This window comes from Oryctolagus cuniculus, chromosome 10 (assembly GCF_051225735.1).
Source record: "Oryctolagus cuniculus isolate XC-2025 breed Fujian yellow rabbit chromosome 10, ASM5122573v1, whole genome shotgun sequence".
Taxonomy (NCBI): domain Eukaryota; kingdom Metazoa; phylum Chordata; class Mammalia; order Lagomorpha; family Leporidae; genus Oryctolagus; species Oryctolagus cuniculus.
The window spans coordinates 97,490,726-97,515,456 of record NC_142876.1 but is presented as its reverse complement, the minus strand read 5'-3'; the positions used below and the strand labels follow the sequence as shown (position 1 = coordinate 97,515,456).

General features: G+C 49.8%; 1 protein-coding gene across 30 annotated transcripts in view; it reads left to right on the top strand.

The window, feature by feature from the left end:
• CACNA1D (calcium voltage-gated channel subunit alpha1 D) overlaps positions 1-24,731 on the top strand; it is a 332,447-nt gene that overhangs the window by 161,293 nt on the left and 146,423 nt on the right. For all 30 annotated transcript variants that reach the window (XR_016214300.1, XR_016214299.1, XR_016214302.1 and 27 more), the window contains exon 4: positions 14,215-14,354. Coding sequence is in view for 26 of the 30 variants with exons in the window: in XM_089305533.1 (XP_089161659.1) it covers positions 14,215-14,354 (140 nt within the window). In the remaining 4 variants the exon portion in view is untranslated. The remainder of the gene's footprint in view (positions 1-14,214; positions 14,355-24,731) is intronic.

The window sequence follows — 24,731 nt, the reverse complement described above, 5'->3', positions numbered from 1 at the left end:
ATCTTACAGTACAAGATGCTCTGTGGGAAAAGCTCAAAGATCCTAGAGGTGGAATCAGAAAGCCCCCAGGATCTGCTGCTGTCCGTTTGGGTGCTTTCCCTACAGATCTGCTCAGGGAGACATTGACAGCTTTCCAGACACTCAGGGGGCTCCTCTACTCCTATTATTCCCCTAATAATGGATCATGTGCATCCTTCTCTGCCTTTATATATGGCCCCACCATAAACATTTTCTAAAAAATTTATTTTTGAGGCAGACAGAGAGCTCCCATCTGGCAGCTCACTCCACAGATGCTTTGATAGCCAGGGTTCAGCCAGGCCAAAGCCAGGAGCCAGGGGACTCCAGCCACGTGGGAGGCAGGAGTCTCACTATTTGAGACATCTCCAGGGTTCTGGAATTGTGAGCAAAGCTGGGGATGGAACCCAGCCACTATGATATGGGACCATGAGCATCTTAAAAGCTAGGACAAACACACACCCCTGCCTTCTCCTTTGTAACAGTACACTCTTCTGTGTCTATCTTTATAGCGTTCTCATTCTGCCTATTTCAAAATTTTATATTCTTTTGTTTCATTACATTTCTTAATTTTAAAAGATTACTATCCAGCTTTTTAGCCACCTGACCAAATTGAACCTTCTAAGCACTGCTTCTGGAACCGCCTGGTTCCTGGGGAGTGGAACGACTTGGAGAAGGTTGTGTGGCTCTTGTGTCTGAGGACAGTGTGAAAGCCCCCTTGCTACAGCCTCTCTGGGAGACACCACATGAGAGGTAAAAGTGAGGTTTGACCGTCAAGACCCAATCATTGCAAGAGGTGCTCCCCCGGTGGGCAGGGGCAGCTGAGACCAGATTCTTTGAGATTGTTGGCTTGTTCCTTACCTGTGCGGGGACTCGGTGGACTGGTGTCTGGGTTTCAGGCCTCTCGGTGTCTCTTAAGGAACATAATTTACGTTCTTGTCCTAAAACAATGGTGGATTACAGGCGTGGAGTTTGTAATCTTCTGAGTATGCATGAAACTCTGGATCTCATCACAGGTACCACACTTGAAGTGTTGTAGAACTTGAGTTGCTCAGAAAGAAGTGAGCTCTGTTCTATGGCCTGAACACATTCACAGGGGGAGAAGGTACCCACAAATGAAGGTTGTTTACCCCCCAAAGTGATTTTCATGGTGACGCAATGACACCTGTTCTCCTCTGACCCCAAGACATCTGTTCCTTTGTCTTTGCAATGCAGGGTCACCCGGGACCTGGAGGGCTGGGCACTCTTTCCCCTCTTGACTGTCCTGTCTATCACAGGCCACAGACAGGTGTTGGCTGGACAGTCCTGTAAGGCATAGGAGCAGCCTGGATGCAGCAGCTCTGTCTCCCTCGACGTGGAGCTCATGGCCAGGTCAGGGCTTCCTCCACCCACATGTATGCACCTCACAGTGTTTAGACCTGCAGGGTCAGAGTGAGTTTGGGTGCATTGTCTGTGTGCTAACTTAGAGAGTAGTGAGCGCTTACTGCGTGCCAGGTACTGTAAGTGGCCAAGGCACTGCAGGGAGTGTTACACAGCAGGGATAGCCAGGAGGCCCTGGCTCAAGTGTTATGCACATGTTGCCTCATCTGTGCTTAACGGGGGTGGGTTTTGTTCTTTTTCCTTTTGGTAAAGAAGCTGCAACAAGGAAGGACAAAGTCATTTTCCTGAGTCTACACAGCCACCAAGTGGCAGACCCAGCACCAGAACCCAGGCTTCTTACTTCTGTTCTCCAAGGTGACAGCACTACTTGTGGTTGGTGACTTATTCACAGCAGGAGCCCAGCAGCACTGCCTTCAAGGACGGATGCGTTCAGAACCCCTGTGATGAGGTGCAGTGGCTTCACCTCCAAGGTGTACCCTAAGGTAGTTCATAGAAGCTGCCTGGATGCCTGTAACTAGCTTTATCAAGGATTTTGGAGCAGCCAAGGTCAACCTGGTGTGACTTAGGTGGATTAACACAGAAGCCCAGGTGAGATTAGGCAGATGTGGGACTGGGGTAGAATTGTGATTTTTTTTCCTACCAGGTAGAGGTAGACATGTTAGAATTGGCTCATGTTATACAGACTAACAATTGCTGAGACTTCTTTTCCAAAATGATAGGTGTTTGCCCATTGTCGCGTGCCCTGAGCCCAGTAGATGCCCAGGGAGACCGTGTGTGGCCTTGACAGCCCCACGTAGAACATGTCATCCTGTTGTCGTCTACTCTGCCCCAAGCTGTTGGGGCGGGATGCAAAGGCCGGATGTGGCTGAGAAAGAAAGCCTCACTCTACCTCCGGCAAGGAGGGGGTAGCTGGCGTTCCTACGTGGAGTGCTGCCTGTGCTGCCTGTGCTGCGGGCTCCCTGAGGGTGTGACCAGGTCTCACCTGGGTTCAGGACTGGGAAATGGAGCCTGGAGATCGCAGCCTTGTTTCCTCTTCCTGGCGGAGGATGACGTGTTGGTGTCTGTTGCGGCTCTGGGCTCAGCCCTCTGCGGCACTGTGAGGCGATTCTGCAGAGGTAGGTGGAGTCGGTTCTTACCTTCCAGGCATCGACAGCCTGCAAATACTGCAAGACAGCCGGGCCCATACGTTCTTTACTTTCTGGCTCGGCTGGGAGCGCCTGAAAACAAGGATGGGGGCCTTGCCTTTGTTTGTTGTCTCTCTCAGCCTTGTTACGTATCTGATGCTCAAGTGCTTGTTGGACTGTGTTTTGTGATTAAATGCCAGGACAGGCAGTGGCATGCTTGAACCATGACAGGACAGGCAGTGGCATGCTTGAACCAGGACAGGCAGTGGCATGCTTGAACCATGACATGTGAACAGTTTCAACTCACATGTCGGCTGCACCCAGCGAATGATGTCTGACTGCAGCCCCGTGCGAAACTGCGTCCGGGCTGTGCTGCCTGGTGGCCGGTCAGTTGCCTGGGTTTTGGGGCAGAGGCAGCAGACACATGGTGGTCACCGGTCCATCTTGCTGTGTCCATAGGCTTTCAAAAAAGGGGGCAAAGTAGTGCTGAACGTGTTCCTTAAAGGTGGAGTTGGTTGTAGACAAACAGAAGTGCTTTCAGTCTTGGGGAAGAGCAGTCACAAAGACCGGGCATTGAATGCGTGTGATAAACATGCAGGACGTTGGCAGAGATGTCGGACTGGAGTGGAGGTGGGAAGGGAGTCACACAGGGTAGAGGCCCTGTGCCTGGTGGGGTTTTTGGTTGTTGGTAGGCAGAGTGTGGAGCCGTGGCAGACGTCAATGGGGATGCGAGATGGGAGGGTACAGTCCCATGCTTTTCAAGATGTTTTTCTAAAAGTTCCAGACATGATGAGTTGCTCTCCCCTCCACTGTCTCATGAGGGGCTCCCAGTAGTCTGCTGCTTCTTTGATTGCCACCTGCTGTTTTTGGAAGTTTCGTGTGTGCCTCTGCCATACCCCTTGAGGACAGCAGCAATGTCAGAGCTGTCTTTGAGTCCTCAGTGCTGAGGATCGTGTCGGGTAGGAAGCAGGTGCTGAGTGAATTGCTGAGTTGCCACGCAAGACTGGGTAGGGATGAGCAGTGCCTTCGAGGGGAAGCTGGCTGAGGAAGTGGAGAGCTGCCAGCTGCAGACTACACCCAAGGGGACTCAGAGTCCACGTCTCTGGGGCAGGTCCAAAGACTCAAGTCTGTGGGACTGTGTGGAGCCCAGGAAGACAATCAAAACTGAAGAGGGCATTAGAGAGCCGACCAAATTGACAGAGGAAATTTGCAAAGCTGAGTCTTATTGAATTCCCAGAGGCAGGGACCTGCAGGGCTCGTGGGTCCTGTGTGCAGCGAACCATCCCTGAGCCCTGTGGGTCCAGGGGACCTGCTCAAGGAGCTGTCTCTTGAGAAATGAGGAACTGTTGCAGGTTCTTGCAGATGCATCAGCATTTTAGCAGAGCAGAATACTCCTGCAGGCCTGTGTATTTAGCCCGGGCTCTTATATACAGTGGACCAAAAATGGGGCCGGAAGTAGCTTCACTTATTGACTTTTGTAACTGAGAAGCCCAAGCTAGGGGAAGGGAAGCTTTTGACCCCAGGGCAGACCAGGTGCATGCTTCTGTCTGTCTCTCCATCCTTCTCACTATGTGTCTTCCCCGGTTTTTCTTGGCTTCCCCTGGTGTTGGTTCTTGTACCTCTCTGTCCCCCCACAGTAACCCCAGGCTTCCATCCTCTCAGGGCTAAGTCCAGCCAATGGCAGCACTTCTTACCTTGTTGTCCAGGGGAGATCCTGGGATTAGCTTCAGTTCTACCCGGCTGGTATGTGTCCGCACGTGTGCTTATCCCTGAACCAGTAACCTTGGCCACAAGTTGATTCCTGTCGCCCCTGGGCTGAGTCAGACATAGCAGATCCTGGAGGAAAGGTGAGGGGCTATCACCCTGGAAGTTCGGCTGGGTGGGAAGTTCTCCAGGCTGACCAGTCCAGTCTCTGCTGGTGAGCACAGCGCTGCCTGCTACCCACACAGCGGGTATCTTTGAGGCTGGTCCCTAAGTAATGGGCAGCCAGATCTTACCCTGGTGCCTCTACTGGTCATCTCTGGGCAGAGCCTCTTTCTCTCTTTCTTTTTCTCTCTTTCTTTTTCTTTCTTTCTTTTTCTTTCTCTTTCTTTCTTTTTCTTTCTCTTTGTTTCTTTCTTTCTTTCTTTTCTTTTCTTTTCTTTCCTTTCCTTCTTTCCTTCCTTCCTTCTTTCTTTCCTTCCTTCTTTCTTTCTCACAGGCAGAGTGGACAGTGAGAGAGAGAGAAAGGTCTTCCTTTTGCCGTTGGTTCACCCTCCAGCGGCTGCCGCAGCCGGTGCACTGCAGCCAGCGCACTGCACTGATCCGAAGCCAGGAGCCAGGTGCTTCTCCTGGTCTCCCATGCGGGTGCAGGGCCCAAGCACTTGGGCCATCCTCCACTGCCTTCCCGGGCCACAGCAGAGAGCTGGACTGGAAGAGGAGCAACGGGGACTAGAACCCGGCGCCCCGACCAGGACTAGAACCCGGGGTGCCGGCGCCGCAGGCGGAGGATTAGCCTATTGAGCCACAGCACCGGCCTGTTGTGGGCTTTCAGGAGAGGCCTCTTGAGAGAGCTGCAGGTGCTCCTATCAGGACGGCACCCACAGCAAGGAGAAGCGCAGATCCCTGTGGCTGCCTGGCTGTCTGCACCGCCCCTGTCCAGGGCGAGCCCCCAATGGTGAAGCGCTTTGCAATTGGCAGGACTCTTCCCTGCTTTCCCTTCATTGGATTTCACAGTCAAGGGGGCAGACAGGACAAGAACAATGACCCCTGTCTTGCAGCCAAGGAAAGGTTCCGTGACTGTAACAGGGGGACACTGCTGAAGAGACTAGAATTGTTTTCAGGGGACACAAAAGTGAGCAACTTTACACCATCGGTGAAGTAGTGAAGGCACATGGACTGTTGTAGCTGGTGTTGCCTGTAACTGTGGCATTAAGCTGCCACTGGAGGCCCTCTAGGCATGCACAGGGGAAGAGATGACCTCTGGGTACAGCCAAGCAGCGCTGAGCCCCTGAGCCTGTCTGCCCATGGCTCAGCACCCAGAGCTTGCTAGAGACTGAGTTGCCTTCTCACAGCCATTCGGTAGTATCCCCGTGGCTGTTAGCGGTCACTTCCTGGAAAGCAGGGAGGCGGAGGGTCTGTCAGTGCCGCCTGAATGTGCCAGGCGACCTCAGGTGACCCAGCCACCTGGGAGAACAACAGCCGTGCCTCGCTGCGGCAGCTCAGGGGTGACCATATTTGCGGGGGATCTCTAGGCCGTCACGGAACCTCCCCTGGAAAGAAGCCTGAGGATGGCATTAGTGTTTGGTCTTCGCTCGGCAGGCCTCTGAGTCTACCAGCCGGACGAGATCATCGGATTGAGTTTGCTCAGCTCACACTCTGGAAGCAGAGGCCACGCCGGAGCAGGGCCCCGGAGCCCTCGTTGCTGCTCTCGTGTCTGCCCCTGCAGTTGTACCTGCCCTGCCCTGCCCTCTGTGGACCCCTTCACCCGCTCCACACCTGCTGCTGGCCGTGACTGGGATCCCCCTACCCTGTGAGCTTGAGCAGGGAGAGCTGTGGTTAGGGGCAGGCTGGTGTGCTTGGCCTTCAATCCTGGAAGTTCTCCTGCAGCGGGGAGACCCGGGGGCCCGGGTGATGAGGAACCTCTTAGCAAGGAGGAACATTGAGTGATACGTGGTCAAAATGTCTCATTTTGCCCATTTATTAATTTAAAAAGGTTGAGTATCTATTTTTGTGCCTTGGGAATATAATGAGAGGTGGAATGGGAACGATCTCTGGCCAGAGAGAAATGAACATTTATTGAGAGAGCAAATATTAAGGAGAGGTAATTTGTAAAAGTTAATTGATAAAATGGGTGAAACGGGCTGGCATTGTGGCATAGTGAGTTAAGCCACCTCCTGTGATGCTGGCATCCCATATGGGCACTGGTTTGAGTCCCAACTGCTCTGCTTCTAATCCAGTTCCCTGTTAATGTGCCTGGGAGGGCAGCAGAGGATGGTTCAGGTGCTTGGAGCCCTGTAACTCATGTGGGAGACGCACATGGAGTTCTAGTCTCCTCTCTTCAGCCTGGCCCAGCCATTTCAGGCATTTCGTTGTGGCCATTTTGGGACTGAGTAGATGGAAGATCTGTGTCCATCTCTCCCTCTCTGTCTGTAACTCTGCCTTTCAAACAAACACATCTTTTTCAAAAGTGGATGCCGAGTATCCTTATCTGTGGTATCCAATACATTGTGCTCTGTGTGTGTGTGCATTACCAGGCAGCTACCTAAAGCTGATTACCATAGCCGTGACCTCATGCAGTGTGTGTGTGTGTGTGTGTGTGTGTGTGTGATGGGGGTGGGAACATGCACAGCCTTCCTTGGTGTTCTCCATCTGTGCAGCCCTGTTGTTGACTGTGGTCGCTGTGTTGTGTGGTGGATCTCCTGACCTCCGCGTTCTGCCTCGCTGGGATCCGTGACCTGGGAGTAGCATCTCCAGCCTTTCTTGGCTGCCCTCCAGGCCCCCGGGGTGGGCCCCAGCCCTCTCTGTCTCTGAGTTTGGCTTTTTAAGATGCTACAGCTATCACCAGTGTTTGTCTTTGTGTTCCTGGCTTATTTCATGGAGGATGATATCTTCCATATATCTTCCAAGTTTACCACAGCATCAGAAATGACAGGATTTCCTTCTTTTTAAAGGTGGAATCGTATTCCGCTGTGTGTATTACACCACGTTCCCTTTCTCTATTCACCCTTTGATGGACACTTAGATTGGTTCGGTATCTTGCTGTTGTGAGTAATTCTGCAGAGAACACAGGAATGCGGGTATCTCTTAGACACACTGATTTCATTTCCTTTGTGCATATTCCCAGAAGAGGAATCGGTGCATCACATGGTTGCTCCATATTTTTTTTTTTTTGACAGGCAGAGTTAGAGAGAGTGACAGAGAGAAAGGTCTTCCTTCTGTTGGTTCACTCCCCCAAATGGCTGCTGCAGTTGGTGTGCTGCACCAACTGGAGCCAGGTGCTTCCTCGTGGTCTCCCATGCGGGTGCAGGGCCCAAGCACTTGGGCCATCTTCCACTGCACTCCTGGGCCACAGCAGAGAGCCAGACTGGAAGAGGGGCAACCGGGACAGAACTGGCGCCCCGGCCGGGTCTAGAACCCCAAGTACTGGCGCCTCAGGTGGAGGATTAGCCTAGTGAGCCGCGGCGCTGGCCATCCATTTTTAATTTTCAGGGAAGCTTCCTTGGTGTTCTCCATAATGGCTGTGCAAGTTCACAGTCCTACAAACACTGTGGAAGGGTTTTCTTTTTCCTGCATATTTACCAATACTCATCTCTTGTCTTTCTGGTAATAGCCATTTTAACAGCTGTGAGCGATGCCACATGGTGGTTTAAATTTGTATTTCCTTGGTGATGAGGGATGTTGAACATTTTTTCGCCTACTTGTTGACCATTTGTATATCGTCTTTTGAGAAATGTCCATTCAGGCCCTTTACTCATTTTTGAGAGGCAGGGAGGGATACACACAGACAAAACACACAGATAGCATCTGCTGGTTCACTCTCCAGATGCCCCCAACAGGCTGGGACAGGCAGCAGCCAGGAGCTAGGAACTCAATTCATGTCTCCCATGTGGGTGGCAGGGACCCCACTGCTTAAGCCATTACCTGTTGCCTTCCCAGCATCTGCATTAGCAGGGGATGGAACTGGGAATGAGAGGCAGGAGTGAGACCTAGGGCACTCCGGTGTGGAATGCAGGTGTATTAACTGCTGGGCTCAATGCCCGCCCCTCTTTCCCGTTTGAAAAATCAGGTCGTTTGTTTTCTTGATGTTGAGCTCCTTACATATTTTGGATATGAATCCTTTATAGGATGTGTGCTTTGTAAATATTTTCTCCTGTTCTGTACATTGCTTCTTCCCCCTGTTTGCTTAGTTGTGCAGAAGCTTTTTTGTTGGATGAAATCCCATTTGTCTTTTTCTGCCTTTGTTACCTCTGCTTTTGAGGGTGTATACAAAACAGTTCAGTCCAGATCACTGTCAAGATTTTACCTTATGGTTTTTTCCCAGCACTTTTATAGTTGCAGGCTATAATGTTTAATGATCCATTTTGAGTTGTTCTTTGTGTATAGTGAGAGGTCAGAGTCTGATTTCATTCCTTTGCATGTAAATACACAGTTTTCTCAAATTTCTCCATTGTGTTCTTGGCACCTTTGTTGGGGTCAGTTGACTGTAGATGGCTGGATTCATTTCTGGGCTGTCTCTATTAAGAGGTGATTGTTGTAAACTCTGAGTCAAAACCATGAAGTAAGAGGGGCTTTGAATCATGCATCACGGTGGGCTCTCATCTTGTCTGGGAGTTTGGACAAGATTAGAAAAGGAGCGTTTGCATATGTGGGGGCAGGCCCTCCGGGCGGGCAAACGTGTAGCTGTGGGAGAGAATCCGGCATGTGTGGGGCCAGCAGGCTGGCCTGTGGCTGCGGGTGATTGGTTATCGCAGAGGGGTGAGGGTAGGAGCGCAACCAGGGGGCCGCGGGGTGGATGGGACAGCAGAGCACGAGAGCTGTCGGGGTCAGCTCTTGGCACAGCAGGTTGACCCTTTCTTCCAGGCTTGTTACAGGAACAGTTTGCGGTAACTTGGGAAGGTAGGCACTCAATTTTCGCTTTTTGATGCATGTTCTGGGATCAGAAAAGCTCATGTTTGCTTTGGTAGGGCCCCTTGGTATCTGGGTTTATTGCTTTATTCCTTCCCTTTGTTTCTTCTGTACTTGTGATTGACACCTTGAGTACCTGGTGTATGCCTGATATGGTGCTAGAATTGCAAAGACAGCAAGAGGTGCCAAGTGCAGAGCACCAGGAAGGCGTAGAAGAGGTGAGGGGTGGCTGCAGCTACTGCAAGGTGAATGCCAGGAAGGCCTTTCCCAAGCCTTGGGGCCGTGTGGCTGGATGGGCTGAGCACAGGTGAATCTCACCTGGCTCCATCAGGTGAGGGGTCCAGGCTTTGTTGAGGGACACGCAGGTGCTCAGGGCTAGGTGGACAGGGGAACATTTGGATGGACAGAGGTCCATACCATGGCACTAGCAACAGGAGCCCTTTGTATATGAGAGAAAGTAGAGAACACCAACTGTTACCATCAAGAATTTTGGCATCTCCCAGTCCCTGGTAGTTAACCCTACACAACACTCTCAGTAACAGCAATTGTTAACTGGTTTAGAGACTGTCCTCTTGATGGAATTACACTGTTCTCAGAAGATGAATCATGTTTCTGAGTTAAATTTTGAAAAAAGGTTTTGTTTACTTGAAAGGTGGGGCAGGGGTGGGTGACGGGGACAGAGCGTGCTTCCGTCCACTGGTTGGCTCCCCACGTACTTGAAACAGACGGGGCTGAACAAGGCTGAAACTAATAGCCTAGAACTCAGTTCAGGTCTCCCATTCGGGTGTCCATGACCCAAGTCCTTGAGCTGTGCATTATCTGCTGCCTCTAAGCGTGTGTATCAGCAGGAAGGTAGGTGGGAAGCAGAGAGGCTGGGACTTGAACTGGCACTCCAGTATAGGACGCAGGCCTCCCAAGCAACACAACACCTGCCCCTCCGAGTTAGGTCTGAGCTTTTGTTGCTCTGGTGACTTGATGTCTCGTCAGGGACTTTTGTTATCTATCAAATGGTCTCTGGTAGTGGCTTTCTTAGAAGTCGGCAGGGCTCTGCCCACTCAAGACCAGTGTGAAGAGAGCCTTGTTGGTGGGTGGCTGATAGCCACGGCATGGCTCTGCCTGGAAGTAGAGGTGGATTGGGGTGCAGGAGTCATTGGTTGTGTCTGTGGAGCCTGGGAGGGCCCTACCCTGTCTGACAGAGGGGAGATAGCTCGTTTCATGTCCAGTTCTGGAGAGTTGCTGCTTGCCCCTTCCTCCTCCATCTCGTCCCTCATTCCTGCTGTTGCCTCTTCCTCGGTGTCCTTATCCATCATGGCCACAGACCTCAGAGTCTGCTCTGAGCCACCTTGCACCCAGCTTTGCCAGCTCTCTGCCCATTTTGGCCTCACCTGGTTAGAAATCTGATTTTCTGGTTGACTCTGCTGTCAAATTACTAACTTGGCTCTGTTTCCTCAAATGAACAATCCCTTCGTGAAGCAAATGGTTATCCTATGTCCTAGATTGTTGTTTCGTAACATAAAGAAAATAGGTATTTCACAGGCAGAACGACAGCGATCGAATCTTCCATCCCTTGGTTCATTCTCCAAATGCCCACAACGGCTAGGGTTGGGCCAGGCCCAAATCCAAAATCCAAATCTGCTTGTGGGTCTCCCCCATGGATGGCAGGGGCCCAAGTACCTGAGCCGTCACTACTGCCTCTCAGGATCTGCATTAGCAGGAAGCTGGGTCAGCAGCAGGGCAGCCAGGACTCCGCTCTGGGCTGCCAGTGTCCCCAGCGGTGGCTTAACCCACCGTGCCTCAGCTCTCACCCCCACAGCATTTTCTTCAAACACTGCCTTTGTCTCCCAGGGGCACCTGTCTTGTAGCAGTGCTCCTTAATGGCAGGATTAAGGACCCGAGGACACTGGCTTCCAGGCCAGCAGACGTCCCCTGGCTGTGCAGGGGAGTCTCTGTATGAGAGAATCCCGTTAATGGGAAAGCAAGCTTACGTTTCTTAGACTCCGTTCCATCAAGTAAGTGACTGGAAAGAGGAGCCAGCTTCCTTAAAGGGAAGGGGAGGGAGGAGGGCACATGGGAGGGGGATAAAGAATTGGGAGCAGCTCGATTATGCTCATGGTCCCTGCATCACCGTGGCAGTCACTTGCGAATGAAAGCCGCAGGGAAGTGGGCAGTGTCTGCTGGGCACGCTCCGTGTTCCCAGCCTCGTCCCCCTGCTCTGAAGTCGGTGCTCCTCACGCCGGGTTGGAGCCGCTGTGAATACTGATGGCAGTAGAGCCTCTTCTTCCTGTCTGGCCTAGTAAATAAAGCAGAAGGGATGAAACGAGGAGAGGGAGTGTAAAAGCAGCATGCTGTTTTTAGATTATCTTGTTCCCTTAGAACTCTGAGTCTCAAACACAGAGCCGACGTACACTCAGGGCAGGGGCCAGGCTGACTCAGGACACTGGGATGGGTTTGTTCTGGGATTTTTGCCTCTGGGTTCGAGTCACAGAACTCGTTTTGTCTTTGGGTTTTCAGAGTTAGTGTCACTGCCTCCTGGAAGCCTCCCCAGGTCTCCGCCCCCCACCCAGTAGCAAAGCTGGCCCCTGTTCTTGGAACAGCTGCTGCCGCTTGAGTGTGCGGTTGCGTTGTGTGTCTCACGTGGCAGCATCTGCTGAGGCTGGCAGGGAGTGGACCCACAGACAAGAGCATCCTTGTCGAGCTGTGTGTGGCACAAGAGGGGCATTCGGGCCTCTCTGAGGGCATCCCACGGGGCTCTCCAGACCCGAGGTGGGGTGCAAGGTGACGGCCAGAAGGTGTGCGAGAGGGAGGGTGTGCAGGATGAGCCTGGCTGAGAACAGGACCGGTTAGAGTGTTGAGAGGAGGTGTGAGTGCAGAGGTCAGGGCTGCCACTTCACATGGCAAACACACTGACCCTGGCTAACTCACACCTGGCAAGAATTGATCAGACTGCTTAGGGGAGTGCTCTGTAGATCCCTGGCAGCTCTGGAGGGCAGGCTTAGAAATGCCAGGCACCTTCCACAGCCCTGGGACCTGGGAGGGAAGAACCCATGAGCTACACAGCCAGTGGGCCTGTGAGACGAGGGGTGACCTCCAGGATGCTCAGCCATGGTTGGTTGGTTCCCCTGGTGGCTGAGAAGGGAGGACACTGGTGACAAGACTTGGGGAAGTTCGCCTGGGGCAGCACTCTGGCTGAGTCAGCAAGCGCCTGGGGCAGCTGAGACAAGGTTCACATTCAGATGTAGCAGGGTGTTGGGCTTCTGCACACAGGTATCTATCCACTGACAGTTTTTCAGGGAGTCAGGACTGTAGGGATCATCCCAAAATGAATATTTGAAAAAGCTGTTTATTTTAGATATTGTTTCTCTTCAGCAACTTAAAATTTTCTTAAAACAAATTTGCCTTTGTAGAAATGTGCCTACGGGGCAGGCATTTGGCCTAGTGGATGAAGATGCCCGTGTCCCGCATTGGAGTGCCTGGCTTTTACTCCAAGCTCCTCCTCTTGACTCCGGCTTCCTGCTTACACAGACCCTGGCAGGAAGCAGCGATGGTTCAAGTAATTGGGTTCCTGCCAGCCTCGAGGGAGACCTGACTTGTGTTCTTGTCTCCCAGCTTCAGCCTTGGGCATTTGGCGAGTGAACCAGCAGACAAGAGTGTGTCTGTCTATCTGTGTGTGTCTCTCTCTCGTGATAAATGAACATGTCTGCGATAGTGAGTACTTACAAAACCACCGAGTCCTATTTTCCTTTTCTTTCTCTGGACTCAGTCCCTTTTCAAGGGCAGAGGAGAGGTGGGGTTGACCTTCGGCCTTAGCAAAGTGCTGAAGGCTCAGGATTGCTCTTGTCATTCCCCTCTCTCTGCTCTGTAGCTCTGGGTATGCATTTGCAGTCCTTACTCATGCACCAGACTATTGCTTACTAAGCAAAGGGCCCGTGGCAGGGATGTTTTCCTACTCCTGGGCCCTGGTGCGGTGCCTGTTGCACAGTGGAGGTGCTCGTGAGCTGTTTGCTAAGGCAGATTTCTTTGGACTTCTCGCATAAACCATTTTAGTACAGTTCTTGACTTCAATTTCCCTAAGCACTTCTGGCAACTTTGTGCGGGTCTCACAGGTAATGTTAGTATTGAGGAATTAAAAGTACTGATGAGTTTGGCTTTGCTTCTTGCCAGGGAATGCCTCCTGGGTAACTTAATTACGCATAACCCCATTGGTCCATATATCTGTAGAAACCAAAGCCATGTAAAGAAAGGATTTATGGAAGAGTAGAGTCAGTGTGTAGACCTGCCAACTGATGGGTTTCCCACAGCTTGCGCAGTCGCATGGCATGGGACTGGAGAGGTTGTAACAGTCATCAGCCCCCAGCTAGGACTGTTGAGGTCTGTGGCAACCAGATGAGAAGTCTGCTGAGGTTGATGGAAGAGAAGCAGTCAGAGGCCAAGGCCAGGCTGTCTGGGCAAGTGCATGGTGACCTGTCAGCAGTGCCGGCTGGGGAGAGCCAGCATGCCAGTAGACAGGCAGTGTGCTTGCCATTTTAGTTCACCCCCTTGCTGTGTGGTGGGTGGGGAAACTTGGGTGCGGAGCAGGGGAGGAACTTGCGTGCCCAAGGTCGCCTTGCTACTTGGTGACAAAGCTGACTCTGACTTAGCGCTCTGATGTAAACCCAAGGAGAAGGGTCCCCCTAGAGCCTGCTTCCAGGGGACGTCCCATTCAAAGGGGCTGTTGGAACCTCGGTGGCTCCCTTGTGCCTTTCTGCACCTGATTTGGCAATCTCGGGTGGAAAACATGCTGTGTGGAGAAGATGTGTGCAAACAGCAGGCACACCTACACCCTAGGCCGACGTGCTGCACACATATCAGGGCGGGCGGCAAAATGCAATTGTGCAGCCTGGGATGAAAACGCATTTTACACTTAGTTGCTTATGAGAAATTCAGTACTAAAATTAAAATGCCTCCCTGGCCCAGGTACAGGCTAATTGTTTGATTTTTCATCATAAAACTTTGCTTGGAGAAAAATGCTTATGCCTCTGAGATGCTGATTGTAATTCCTGTTTCTCTTTTCTTTTTTTATTCTGGCATGTTTCTTTGTTTCTCCTTGCAGGAAAAAGTAGAATATGCCTTCCTGATTATTTTTACAGTCGAGACATTTTTGAAGATTATAGCGTATGGATTACTGCTGCATCCTAATGCTTACGTTAGGAACGGATGGAATTTACTGGATTTTGTTATAGTAATAGTAGGGTAAGTCCCTCTTACTTCGGGGAAATGTTTATGTGGAACACGGGGAGGCCGGGAGGAAAGAGAACAGAATCTTTTTTAAGGAATATGGCTGCTGTTTTAGGCCAGTGCTGCCCCAGAGTCTGTCTGGACTTTTTTTTAAGAACGGTGATGCTGGTGTCCATGCCTGGGCAGAGAGCGGTCTGAAATTCTCTTTGTTGTTGCTCCTCTCTGCAGTAGCATCTTCCAGAAGGGGGTGTAAGCTCCTCACTGGAGAGGGTTCACCTTACAGGGCCTTGGATCTCCACAAACAGACCAACCCTGCTGGTGATCGGAGTCAGACGAGCAGAGCTCGTGATACTGAGCGCTGTGTGCAGGGGAAAACACGAGTCGGGCTTTCCTAGTGCTGTTGAACATCGTGTGAGCAAAGCCTTTTGTTGTACCCTGCTACCACGCAGGAGAAACTCTGGCATCTACCATCCCCCTTTAAATAACAAGTGTCTGAGTACGTCCTGTGTCTGGCATAAAATGAAATGCAGGGGCGCAGGTCTTCTCCTGAAGTCTTGCTGTGGGAAGAAGACACCCATGGCTACAAGGAGACTGAAAATAAAAACTGCAGCCTGTGTTTTTCTGGACTCAGAAATGTTGCCAGCAAGAGAAACACGAATTGGTGTCAGAGTACTGCTGGGTCTTTGGACCAAATAGCCACATAGGAAGATGAGCTATTTCCATTCTCTGAGTCTTACTTACCCTAGCTGTAAAATGGATTGCTTCCAAAATTATATTTGTCTCTAGAGAGATTTTTAAATAGCCTCGCTGTTTCCATCTCCGTGACTTGTGTCAGCTGCCTTTTGCAGTCAAGTGAGGTGATTGTTCTCCTGGATTATCCTTTCCCTGTGAATCCCTTGGCTTTCTAATACAAACTAATTCTGCTGGGGGTTGGAAGGTTTGGATCAGTTTTGGCCTTGTCCTTTCAACCTGGGAAGTTAAAGTGGGGTCCAAAGTGTTGACCCAGAGGGATTTTTTTTTTTTTGACAGGCAGAGTGGACAGTGAGAGAGACAGAGAGAAAGGTCTTCCTTTGCCGTTGGTTCACCCTCCAATGGCCGCCGCGGCCGGCGCGCTGCGGCCGGTGCACCGCGCTGATCCGATGGCAGGAGCCAGGAGCCAGGTGCTTTTCCTGGTCTCCCATGGGGTGCAGGGCCCAAGCACCTGGGCCATCCTCCACTGCACTCCCTGGCCACAGCAGAGAGCTGGCCTGGAAGAGGGGCAACTGGGACAGAATCCGGCACCCCAACCGGGACTAGAACCCGGTGTGCCGGCGCCGCTAGGCGGAGGATTAGCCTAGTGAGCCGCGGCACCGGCGACCCAGAGGGATTAGACGTAAGGGGGATAAGTTTGCCTTTCCAAAAACTGTCACAGTTCTTTGTGTCTAAGACATCATAGCACAGGTAGTGCTCCTAAAATGAACGGTGGCAGGTAGGCCTCTTCTAGAATGATCTTGCTGTGCTTCTAGCACTGGACTTGATGTTCAGTTGAGAATGCAGACACTTGGCTCTGTGTCTTACATCCTCATATTATGATCACCTGACTTTCTGCCCCGAGACATTTTTTGTGCTCCAGCACAAGGATAGGGATCCAGGTGGGGGCGTGGTGAATTAAAGAGGCAGCAACAAGATGAGGACGGCCAAGTGGCTAAAACTTGAGAAAGGCAGGTGTCGGCCCAGAGGGAGCTATGCATAAAGATGCCTTGGGGGCATTGACTTGTGGCTGAGGACTAAGCTGTACTTGAGAGAAATGTGGTTCCAGGAAGTCAGAGAACATTGCTAGAGAAGAGAGAAATCTGGAGGCTATGAAATGCCTGTAGCTGGCGGTCACATAGGACTGGAAGGTGTTGACCTTCTAGCTGTAGCAGACAGCCCTCATCAAACACCTATACTGTCCACAAAGACCCCAAAGAGTCATGAGTGCAAGGGCTAAGCCAGCTCAAGAGGAGGGGTCAGCTAAATGTAGCCAGTGGGCCAAATCCTGGTCTGTACTGTTGGCCACCTATTTTCATCAATAAAGTTGTACTGTATATTAGTCACACTCATTCATTTACAGAATTGAGTTGTGATTTAGGTTCAGAGCGTAAAATAGTATCTGGCCCTTTACAGAAAGTTTCCCAATCCCTGCTCCGGAGTAAAGACCCCCCCAAACCCTTGCCAGCAATGTTCGGAAAGATACCTGAAATGGATCAGACTGATAGGTGAGTAACTTGGGTGTCACCAACACTAAACTCAGCACTCCTTAAAACAAGACCCTGAAATCCAGATACCTAACAAAGCAACATGGAAGATGTCCAGTGTCTCGTCAGAAATTGCTAGACCCAGGAAAAGACATGACTCATAACCAAGAGGAAAGTCCTTCAATAGAAACAGACCCAGAAATGACAGGAGGTGATTCTGTCAGCAGAGACTTTGAAAATGGCAAGTTTTAAAATCAGATAACAAGTTTAAAAAATGAGTCATCCATTTTCAAATAAACATTTTAAAAAAACCCAACAGCTATAATTATGTTTATGGACTTGGACATGTGACTAAAATGAGTGAAGATGGGACACTATGTAAAGAACCAAATGGGACTTCAAGAATTGAGACATATCTGAAATGCAAGATTCCTTGGCTTGGCTTAATAGCAGGAAGAAGTGCTCAGTTATCTGGACTAGCAGCAATAACAGTGAAGAATGACAAGAAAAAGTAAGCGCCACTTCTGTGACCTGTGGGTATGTGTCTATCAGGTGGTCATTAGAAGGAGAGGTGGGACAGAGGAGAAGAAAACAAATTTGGAGAAATGGCTTCAGATTTTCCAAAAGTGAAGAAAAACATCAATGTCCAAGTTCAGGGAGCTCAGCAAAGCAGAAGTGGAATAAATGTGGACAGAGTCACAGCCAGGCATGTCACAATCACAAAACACTGCGAAAAATCAAGGATAGAGAAGATCTTAAGAGAAAGACCCAGCTCTATGCTGATGCACCTGGGAAAGCAATGAAGCATGGTCCAGCTCCTTGGGTTCCTGAACCCATGTGGGAGACCTGGAGGAGGCTCCTGGCTCCTGGCTTTGGCCTGGCCTGGTCCTGGTTGTTGTGGCCATGTGGGAAGTGAACCAGTGGATGGACGATACCTCTGTCTCTTTCTGTCTCTGTCACTTTGTCTTTGTAACTCTGCCTTTCCAATAAGTGGATAAATCTTTAAAAACAACAATGTTTTGGTAGTGCAAGAAGTATCACATCATAAACTATGTTGAAGAGATTAATACAAATGTATAGTTTTTTTTTTTTTCTAAGTGTTACTTGTGACTGTTTCGGCAAACAAATTTGATAGTAAAAGCTACACTTAGGCATGTCTGTGGGTTTTGGCACAATGGCAGAGTTGGTTGTGACTGAGATCCTAGGGCCTGCAGCAGCTGAAACAATTCATCTCTGGCACTTTACAGAGATGAATAGCAGAAACAATAGCCAACGCAAGACATTTCAGTTCTGTTTACACAATTCTAGCTAAAAAACGAAAGTGGAGAAAGCCTGCTGCTGAGTACCTAAGCCGTTGTGCTCAGATCAGCTGGGATCGAGAGCAGAGCTCTCCGTGGAAGTTGCCATCAAGTGGGGTCCTGGGGGCTGGACCAGCATGATCCTGAAGACACAGCACAAGGAAGGCAGCAGCTACCAGAGGTGGAGTGGTCTACCCCAGCCAGAGGTGGAGTGGTCTACCCCAGCCAGAGGTGGAGTGGTCTACCCCAGCTGGAGGTGGAGTGATCTACCCCAGCCGGAGATGGAGGTCTACCCCAGCCGGAGGTGGAGTGGTCTACCCCAGCCGGAGGTGGAGTGGTCTACCCCAGCCGGAGGTCTACCCCAGCCGGAGGTGGAGTGGTCTACCCCAGCCGGAGGTGGAGTGGTCTACCCCAGCCGGAGGTGGAGTGGTCTACCCCAGCCAGAGGTGGAGTGGTCTACCCCAGCCAGAGGTGGAGTGGTCTACCCCAGCCAGAGGTGGAGTGGTCTACCCCAGCCAGAGGTGGAGGTCTACCCCAGCCGGAGGTGGAGTGGTCTACCCCAGCCAGAGGTGGAGGTCTACCCCAGCCAGGCAACTCGGTCAGGAGCAAGACACGGCAGCAGTGTCAGATGCAGACAAGGCATTTTGTTTGACTTTCTGAAGGGCCAAAGAATGGTAACATCTGGTTATTGGGAGAATCTCTGACAAAGTTAGCCCAGGTTTTAGCAGGGAAATGCCTCACAAACTTCACCAGAATTCTCTTTTCCATCCCAACAGTCACTTTACAAACCAGGACCGTTTGACATGAGTTTCTAAGGGACATCACGAGACATCCATCTGATGAGCTTGCCTGGCTCCTTCTGACTTACTTTTGTTTCTGAATCTTAAAAGCTAAAGGGAATGCAATTTTTTTTCTTTATGTAAAAAGGGCTGTGTTGACGTGGTTAAACTGCCAGGACCCTCATCAGTTCTTTAGGGATGCACTCAGTGACTGGTATTACTTACGAATGTCTTAAACCTGAAGGAGCTTATGTTGATAAATAGAGCTGAGGTTGTGAATTTTTCTTTTAATTCTATTTCCCACAAACTTCTGAAGTGCCCTTTATTATGTAAAAACAAGACCCAACTCCTTAGTATCTGCCAGAAACCAACTTGAAACAGATCAAAATAATTAGTAATTAATAGAAATATATATAGTACAGTGCAAAAACTAATCAAAATAAAGCTAGAATGACTATTAAAATCCAACGAAGTAGACTACAGAACAAGAAATATTGGGGATAATGAGACATTTCATACTGATGAGAGTCATTTCATCAAAACATATGAAGCAAAAACTGACAGATCTGTAATTCTAGTTGTACTTTTTAACACTCTTGTTAGCACTGACAAAATATTTAGATAGAAATTCACAGTGGCTATAGGGAGTCTGGGGAACTGCCCTCAAGCAACTTGACCTAATGGGCGTTTCTGTGAACTCTGAAACACGAGAGCAGAAGACCTTTTCTTTCACATACATGTGGGACGTTCAGCAAAATCTCAGTGAAGTTGAAAAATTAAAATCATAATGACATTTTCTGAATGAATTTAGCAATGTTTCTGAATAAAAGGTCAGTATATAGAAATAATGGAAATTTCTTGGGGCCGGCGCTGTGGCGCACTAGGTTAATTCTCTGCCTGCGGCACCCGCATCCCATATGGGTGCTGGTTCTAGTCCCGGCTGCTCTTCTTCCGGTCCAGCTCTCTGATGTGGCCTGGGACAGCAGTGGAGGATGGGCCAAGAGCTTGGGCTCCCGCACCTGCATGGAAGACCAGGAAGAAGCACCTGGCTCCTGGCTTCAGATTGGCGTAGCTCCGGCCGTTGTGGCCATTTGGGGAGTGAACCAACGGAAGGAAGATCTCTCTCTCTCCTCTCTCTCTCCTCTTCTCTCTCTCTCTCCTCTTCTCTCTCCTCTCTCTCTCTCTCTCTCCTCTCCTCTCTCTCCTCTCTCTGTCCACTTCCTCTTCCCCCCACTCAATATTACTTTCAAATGGATAACAGACCTATATAAAAAATCTAAAACTAAGGAATTTGAAGAGAAAATGTGGAAAGAAATCTTTTTACAACCCCAGGGTAGGCAGAGATTTCTTAGGACATGGAAAACACACAGATAAGTAAACAATCCGAGTTGATCAAAATCAGGGCCAGCATTGTGGCACAGGTTAACCCTCTGCCTGTGACAGTGGCATCTCCCCGCCACCCTTTTTAAGAGATTTGTTTATTTGGCGGTAGAGTTACAGAGAGAAAGAGGGAGACACAGAGATGTCTTCCACCCATTGGTTCACTCCCCAATGGCTGCAACAGCTGGAGCTGGGCTGATCTAAAACCAGGAGCCTGGGGCTTCCTCTGGGTCTTCCACGTTGGTACAGGGGCCCAAGCACCCGGGCCACCCTTTGCTGCTTTCCCAGGCAAAAAGCAGAGAGCTGGATTATAAGAAGAGCAGCCGGGACTCAAATCAGTGCCCGTATGGGATACTGGCGCTACAGGTGGAGGCTCAACTTACGCGACAATGCTGGCTCCAACACTGGCATCCTGTATGGGTGCTGGTTTGAGTCCCAGCTGCTCCACTTCTGATCCAGCTCATTGCTAATGTGCCTGGAAAAGCAGTGGAAGATGGTACAATTGCTTGGGCCCCTGCACTCAGCTGGGAGACCCAGAAGCAGCTTTGGGCTTTCCCAGCCTTAGCCATTGTGGCCGTTAGAGGAATGAACCAGCAGATGGAAGATCTCTCTCTGTGTCTGTCTCTCCTCCTCTCTCTCTGACACTGCCTTTCAAACAAACAAAACAAGACAAAAAATGAAGAACTTTTCTTTAGAAGACAATGTGAAGAAAGCAAAAAAGCAAGGCACAGATTTGGGAAACAATCTCTGTACTACACAGACCTGACAGAGAACTTGAGTTCAGAATATATAAAGAAGTCCTAATTCAGTAGTAAGAAAAGAACCCAAGAAATGGGCAAAAGATTTGAACAGATCTCTGCAAAAGAAGATACAAGAATAGCAAACCGATGCCTGCAAAGATCTCAGCCCTGTTAGTATTAGAGAAACGTGGATTTACACCACGGTGACTGCAGTGCGTGCCCAGGAGGACTCCTTGTTGAAAAAGATGAAAAACACCAGTTGTTAACCAAGATATGGAGCTACTAGAACTCTGATACACAATGAAATGAGAAATGACGTGATCATGTTGGGACAATGGCCCAGTTTGTTACAGTGTTCAACGTATACTTATCATCTGGCCATATTACCAGTTCTATGCTTAAATATTCAGGATAACCGAAAACACATGCCCACAAAAACATTTTTGATAATGGAGAAGAACTGGACGCAACCCAAGCAGCCCTTCACAAGTGAATGGATGACATCATTGTGGTACATCTATATAGTGGAATATTATTCAATAATAAAAACTGAGTGGAAATAAATCAGTTTGGCTGAACCTCAGAAACATTGCTGCAAGCAAATGAATGTAAGGAAATGAAAAGCCCATGGGACCAGCCTGTCCACAGGTACCTACAGCCGAGCTTGGGTGTGATACCAAGGGGTTCCAGAGGGCTGTTTGAGATGTTGGAAATAATTGTGTCATGACTGTGGTCTGTCCTTGGGTTATTCATTTGTCAAAACTCATCTTACTGTATACATCCTTTATTTATTTATTTTAAAGACAAAGAGACAGAGGTCTTCCTTCTGCTGGTTTATTTCCTAAAAGGGTGCAACGGCTGAGGCTGGGCCAGGCCGAGGCCAGGAGCCAGGAACTCCAGCTGGGTCTTCCACATTTGTGACAGGGACCCAAGTACTTGGCTATCACCTTCTGCTTTCCTAGGCACATCAGTAGAGAGCTGGGTTAGAAGTAGACTAGTCAGGACTCAAACCAGCACTCACACAGGATGCTAGTGGTAACTTACTCTGCCATGCCACAATGCTGGCCCCTATTGTACACATTAAATGAACATATTTTATATGTAAAGTCAATTTTAAAAAATCATCTAGGAGACCAGTGGAAAGCAGAACCGACTCACAGGTCTTTATTCAAGTATAAAGAACCTTAGAGTATCAGATTCCTCTTTCAAATGTACTCCAGTAGTTAGGACGGAGTTTGGGATGTGTGTATCCGATGTGTGTGTGTGTGTGTGTGTGTGTGAGAGAGAGAGAGAGAGAGAGAGAGAGAGAGAGTCCCAGCTTTGTCTCCTGATGCCAGCTTCCTGCTAATGTACACCATGGGAAGCAGCAGGTGTTGGCTCAAGTAGTCAAGTCCCTGCTATCCAGGTAGGAGATCTCGATTGAGCTCCTGGCTCCCAGCTTTGGCCTGGCTAAATCTGGCTTGGTAGGCATTTGGGGAGTGAAACAACAGGTAGGAATTTTCTTCCTATCTATCTCTGTTTCTCTGCCTTTGAAATAAATAAAAATAAACTGAAAAAGTACAAAATAAATTTTAAAAATATATGCTACATTGTAGCCCAAGAAAGATCAGAGGAAAAGTTTTAGAAAGGGAAAAAGTGGAATTACCGTCTTTTTATTTAAACCCAATTCCTGCTCACTGAGGTTTCCAGCTGCAGCCTGTATCTTCATCCGGTGGATTTTCCGTTCCAAGTCGACGGTGACCTATTGCTTTTGTCAGGACTCCCACTAGCAGGAATGTTGAGAAAGTGCTTGTTTCTCAAAGGCTAACTATTGACGATGGAGCCACAGGAGGACGCGGGGGTCTGCGAGCGCCGAGGGGACGGATCCAAGCCAGTGTTGTTCCCACTGCTCTGAGTTTTCGATCAAGACCTGTTTCAAGCATCCAGCTGGTCACTGGAGTGTCAGGGAGGATCGTGGGATCCCAGTTCTGGGGCTTCGGACTTCTCTCTGGGTTTGGGAAGCCCCTCTTTTTTCCTTTGATTCTGTCTTCAGGCATGTGGCCCAAGGAAACTTCCAAAAATGTTCATGGTAATTGGAATGAGAAGTTGATTTTAGTGCAAGAAAATAAATGAAATTCATGCATACTTTTTTCATAACATGCATTTCCACGATGTTTCGGAAGACCCCCTCTTAATAGTCTGTGGGTGAGAGAGAGCAGTACAGAATGGCGTCGGAGAGGATGAGACTGGGAAGGTAGGGGTCTGGATCCTTTAATCCAGCTTTCTGATTCTGCCGAGAGGAAAACCGAGGCCCTGAGAAGGAGCAGGGCTCTGCTGGTAGAAGTTGTAGGCGTGGACCCCAGCCCTGGCTCCTTCCTGCCCCGGTCGGTCTGTGATCGGCCGCCAGCCTGTGTTCGGACTCGGGCTTTGCCGAAACGGGGCGGGGGACGCTCTTCACCAGTTTTCAAGGACATTGCTGAAGGAGATGAGATTGTGACGTGTCCGCTGCAGAACACCCACCGCTGAACGCGGGCTCAAGTCACCACCTGCATAAATTACTTTCCTAACCCTTTGGGATGAGAATTCCTGTGGCTTCCACATTTCAGACGAGCCTGAGGTTTTCTTTCTTCCTCTCTCTCTGTTTTTTTGTGTAGCTCTGAACTTGTTCTGGAGGACAGACTTTGAACTCTAGCCTTGCTGCAGGGGTTTTCAATGATTAAAAAAAAAAAAAACAACTATGCTAATGAGAGAAAGACCTGTCATAGATTTGACCTGTTTCCCCAGTGGTAGCCCGGGAGAGCCCACCATTGGAAGCTTGGAGAAGACGGAGGCCTGGCTTGCTGTCCCTGCTGCCCGGGTTCCCTGCTGATTGCTGTGCCGTTATTTAAACACAGGGCTGCTCCATAAATGGCCCAGAATGACAGCCGGTGCTGATCAGGGCTGCAATCAGACCACCCTGTGTTTTATGGACTTGGTGTCTCGGCAGTCCAGAGGCCTGCCAGTCGGGGCAGTTTCTGCTTTGGTTGCTAATTAAACTTTGGAAACCTTTTCTTTGTTGCTGGGCCAATCGTTCCCACAATCTGATTGGCCGGAGTTGATGCTATGTGAAATGGGCAAATTTATATTTATTCTGAAAAACGAGCAACAATTCCGAAGAATAAATATTTATTTGAAAGAGCAAAAGTAACTGTCAAATGAGCGGGTTGCATGAAAATAGCTTCATCCGGGAAAAACCTTCTGAGAGTAGGAAAAAATTCGTTTTGGCTGCCAGACATGATATTATTCTCATTTCAAAAGGCAACATGATAATACTAACACCTTACCTTAGGTGACTCCTCTGCACCTTCCCTCAGCTCCACAGCTGGGGCTCATATCATCCTCCAAGTAGCCCTCTGAAAGCCGAGATGGGGGCGGGCTGGGGTCATGTGGGAGGCACGGTCACGTGTTCAGGCATTGGGCTCTGAAGTCCCTTGTTGATGTCTCCATCAAGTGGTTTTTTAGCATGACCTCTGTCCGGCACCACTGGGGATGCCAGGCTAGAACAGACTAAAACTCCTGCTGTTACGGAGGCCGCGTGCCAGGGGGGCCCACGTGCCTGGATTCGCCCGTCAGCTCTGCCTCTCCTTGTGTGACCTTGAGCAGGCTGTTGGCTGCCGTTATGTCAACTGTGGTGGTAATTGCTGCCGTGTAACATCTTGGGAGGATCAGTGAGATAACATGTAAAGTGCCCAGCACGTACTGAGCGCTTGTAAACGGTGGCCACTGAGGTCGCCATCGTCATGTCAGTGTGTGGCAGTCCCTCTTGTCATCCATCAGGTCCCCCGTGAGTCCTCGTGGGTGCTGGTGTGAAAGCAGACGAGGTGGACCCCTGTCCCGCACCCCTGCAGGTGCAGAGGTCCTGCTCAGATCTCGCTGCCCTGTTCATGCCTTTGTTTTCCTGTCCTCCTCTTGAAGCAGCAGCCATGCAGAATTAGCCCTGGTACAGAAATAACTCGCATCA